At 36.7% G+C, this 3,036-nt stretch overlaps 1 protein-coding gene across 1 annotated transcript; it reads right to left on the reverse strand.

Moving 5' to 3' along the window:
• Positions 1-1,349: 1,349 nt before the first annotated feature.
• On the reverse strand, positions 1,350-2,511 carry LOC145038481 (uncharacterized). The gene has a single exon (XM_078986832.1). The coding sequence runs from the start codon at positions 2,440-2,442 to the stop codon at positions 1,501-1,503; it is 942 nt and encodes a 313-aa protein (XP_078842958.1). The 5' UTR covers positions 2,443-2,511; the 3' UTR covers positions 1,350-1,500.
• Between the last annotated feature and the right edge of the window lie 525 nt (positions 2,512-3,036).

A 3,036-nucleotide genomic window follows, 5' to 3' on the forward strand; every position in this document is an offset into this window, starting at 1 on the left:
TAAGACCAAAAATGTGAGGAGAGTGAAACTGGGACGTACGCTGGGCGTAATCCCAGTTCGCGCAACGTAGGGGTCGAGCATCCCCGATGCCTGCATGGCAGCCGAGTACGCCCAACGGAGAGAGTTGGTACGCGCAGCGTACTCCCTGCCGTTGACTTTCGGTTGACTTTTAGGGTTTGCTCAACATGTGGTCTATTAAGCCTATTGACGGTAAAATGGTCTTTTACCCTTCTGTGAGTGTATGGAAGGGTTAGTCTAGCCTTGTTTGAGCCGTTATTAATTAGGGATAATTATTGTGTGTGTGTTAGACGGAGGCTAGACCGGTGATTCGAGATCAAGATTATCCAAGTTCTTACGAGGTGAGTCTTCTCACTATACTTTACCTAGAGTGGTAATTATGTATGACCAGAGGGTCTTATGTGCTTGCTTGAGTTATGCATTTTCTGTGTGATATGTACTATATGATATATTCTGAGATACTTAGACCGGACCGGAGGGTCCAACAAGCAGTTAGACCGAAGGGTCCTCACTTAGACCGAACCAGAGGGTCCAACGAGATGTGGGACTTGAGGGTCCCACTGAAACACATTAACCGGAGGGTCTTACAGAGCTATAAACTTGAGTAGCTAATTATATGTGCGTGGTATTTTGGGGAACTTACTAAGCTTTATGCTTACCGTGTTATGTGTTATGTGTTTCAGGTAGTTCCGAGAATCGCGGGAAGGTACAGACTTGATTGTACACACACACCTAAGCTGAAGTTATATCTATTATTGGATACTGGATTTGTGATAAACTATTTTTGAAATTATGTTTTGACATTGATACTTGAAGTTTTGGAGAAATGTGATATGTAATTTACCGTGTTTGAAAAATGAAAATTTTACATTGTTACACACTTATCTCTCTCTCTCTCTCTCTCTCTCTCCGTCTCTCTCTCTCTCTCTCTCTCTTTATATATATATATATATATATATATATATATATATATATATATATATATATATATATATATAATTCTAATCAATTCAATATAAAAGTTGAAAAGTCTTCGGAAGTTTTAAATAAAAATGGTTTAATTAAAGGATCTATTTTGAACTATGAGCGTGTTCGGCAAAACTAACTAATAGCGGGTAGCCTGTAGCAGATAGCGGTTAACTTGTATTTTGTAGCGTTTTGTTAAACGTTACATGAAGTAATATTTGGATTTGGAACATTTTGATTAACCTAAACACTAGAAGCTTGTAGTGTCTAATGAGACATTTTATTTTTAACGGAACATTTTGTCAAATAGTAAAAGTTAGAAGCACTCAAACGCTTCGTTCCGAACTCACCATATATTTCCATGGTCCTTATTATAAGAATAATATTTTTTTAACATTTAAATACATTTTATAAACTCAAACCCTAATTGATTGTTTTTACATTAATATGTTGAAATTGACAGCACAGACTATATCGTCAAAAGTTCTCGAACTTATTGCTTTGAAAAATAAAAATCTAAATAACTAAAGTTCTCGTTCTCTTCCTGATCGTGTCTTTTGTTGACTTCAATGAAGAAGATGATGATAAGTTCTTCGTGAAATTTTTTTCAGGCATTTCCTTGTGCGACTCGATCAAATGTGGGAAGTTAAGCAGGGCGTTTGATCCACGGTACTTAAAAGCCGCTCGATCGTATGCCATGGCTGCTGCCTCTGGTGTCTCATATGTCCCTAGCCACAACCTCGATCCTTTTTTTTCTGGGTTCCGCATCTCAGCAGTGTACTTTCCCCATGGTCGTCTTCTTATCCCTCTGTAACTCCTGCATGAAAGAAACGAATGCTGTTGAACATGGACGTCATGCCCATCATCCGATGACAACTCCTTTACTGTTGGCGAATTACGGCCGTCTTTCCTGCCGGAATATGCTTCCTCGCCAAACTGAAGAACGTGCCCAGTCGAGAAATCCCATTTTTGTGGCTTGCTTCTATCTCTATCTGAACTGTTATGGATGCATGGGTGATTACCAATGGTGGCCGTAGAAAATTCTGGTTGGGTTTCTTCAAGTATGGTCGGAACTTGACTAAGCTGATCAATATTGGTGTCTGGAAGTGTGCTGTAACTTTTATCATCTAAACTACTATAGATTTCGATAAGTTCATCGAGATTTAGAGATGGTTCAACTTCATCATCCACAGAAAATGGAAAAATGGGACTAAAATTTGGGCTACACATGTTGGATGAGTTCGATGAATTTGGTGATTTGCAAAAGCTCGAGACATCATCCATATTAGGGGACCATTCTTCCGGCTTTTCAGGAATGCTCGAATTGTTGGCATTAGAGCTCGTATAGCTAATAGGATTTTGGAAAGTAGTATTGTGGCAGATCTCTAAATGATCGTCAAAAAGATGTTTTGGAATGGATTCAAGGAAAGGAAGATCGAACACAACTTCCGTAAACATATTTTTGGTTGTTTATGAAGTTATTGGGGTAGCAGAACTTCACACAGGTAGAACATAATCACTTAATCAGAGCTGTGCTCATTTATATATCGCAAAAAAGCTACACTTATTATATAGTTTTCCACAATTTGGATTTTATAAGTTTAACTTATGTGGAAGCTTGACTTACCTATCACGTGTTGGGTAGAAGACAATAGATATTAGCGTTATGGGTTAAATAATTACTTAAAAAGATAACATATTATTTTGTTATCAGTTTATAGTTTATATTTTGCCACCATTTTTTTTTATAGATATTTGACAATAAAATTTATTTCAAATGTTTTAATTACTTATAAAACCGGTGATATTATGGTTTTTAAAATACATGAAACAAATTGAATAGTCAAATACGTATAATAGTCTAACATAATTACCTAAATATGAAGTTGATGTTACCATTTTAAATAAGTAACGCTAGTATCATTGATTTATCTTCTATTTGAATTAACAACATCACCGACGGATAGGTTACCCACAAATTTCCGACGTACACTTCTATCAACATATTACCGATGTAAACTTTTACAAATGGATTTAATCCGTCGGAGCTCT

This window comes from Lactuca saligna, chromosome 4 (assembly GCF_052625555.1).
Source record: "Lactuca saligna cultivar CGN05327 chromosome 4, ASM5262555v1, whole genome shotgun sequence".
NCBI classification, from domain to species: Eukaryota; Viridiplantae; Streptophyta; class Magnoliopsida; order Asterales; family Asteraceae; genus Lactuca; species Lactuca saligna.

Coding starts and splice junctions, on each gene's coding strand:
- LOC145038481 (XM_078986832.1), bottom strand. CDS start 2,442: ATGTTTACGGAAGTTGTGTTCGATCTTCCTTTCCTTGAATCCATTCCA.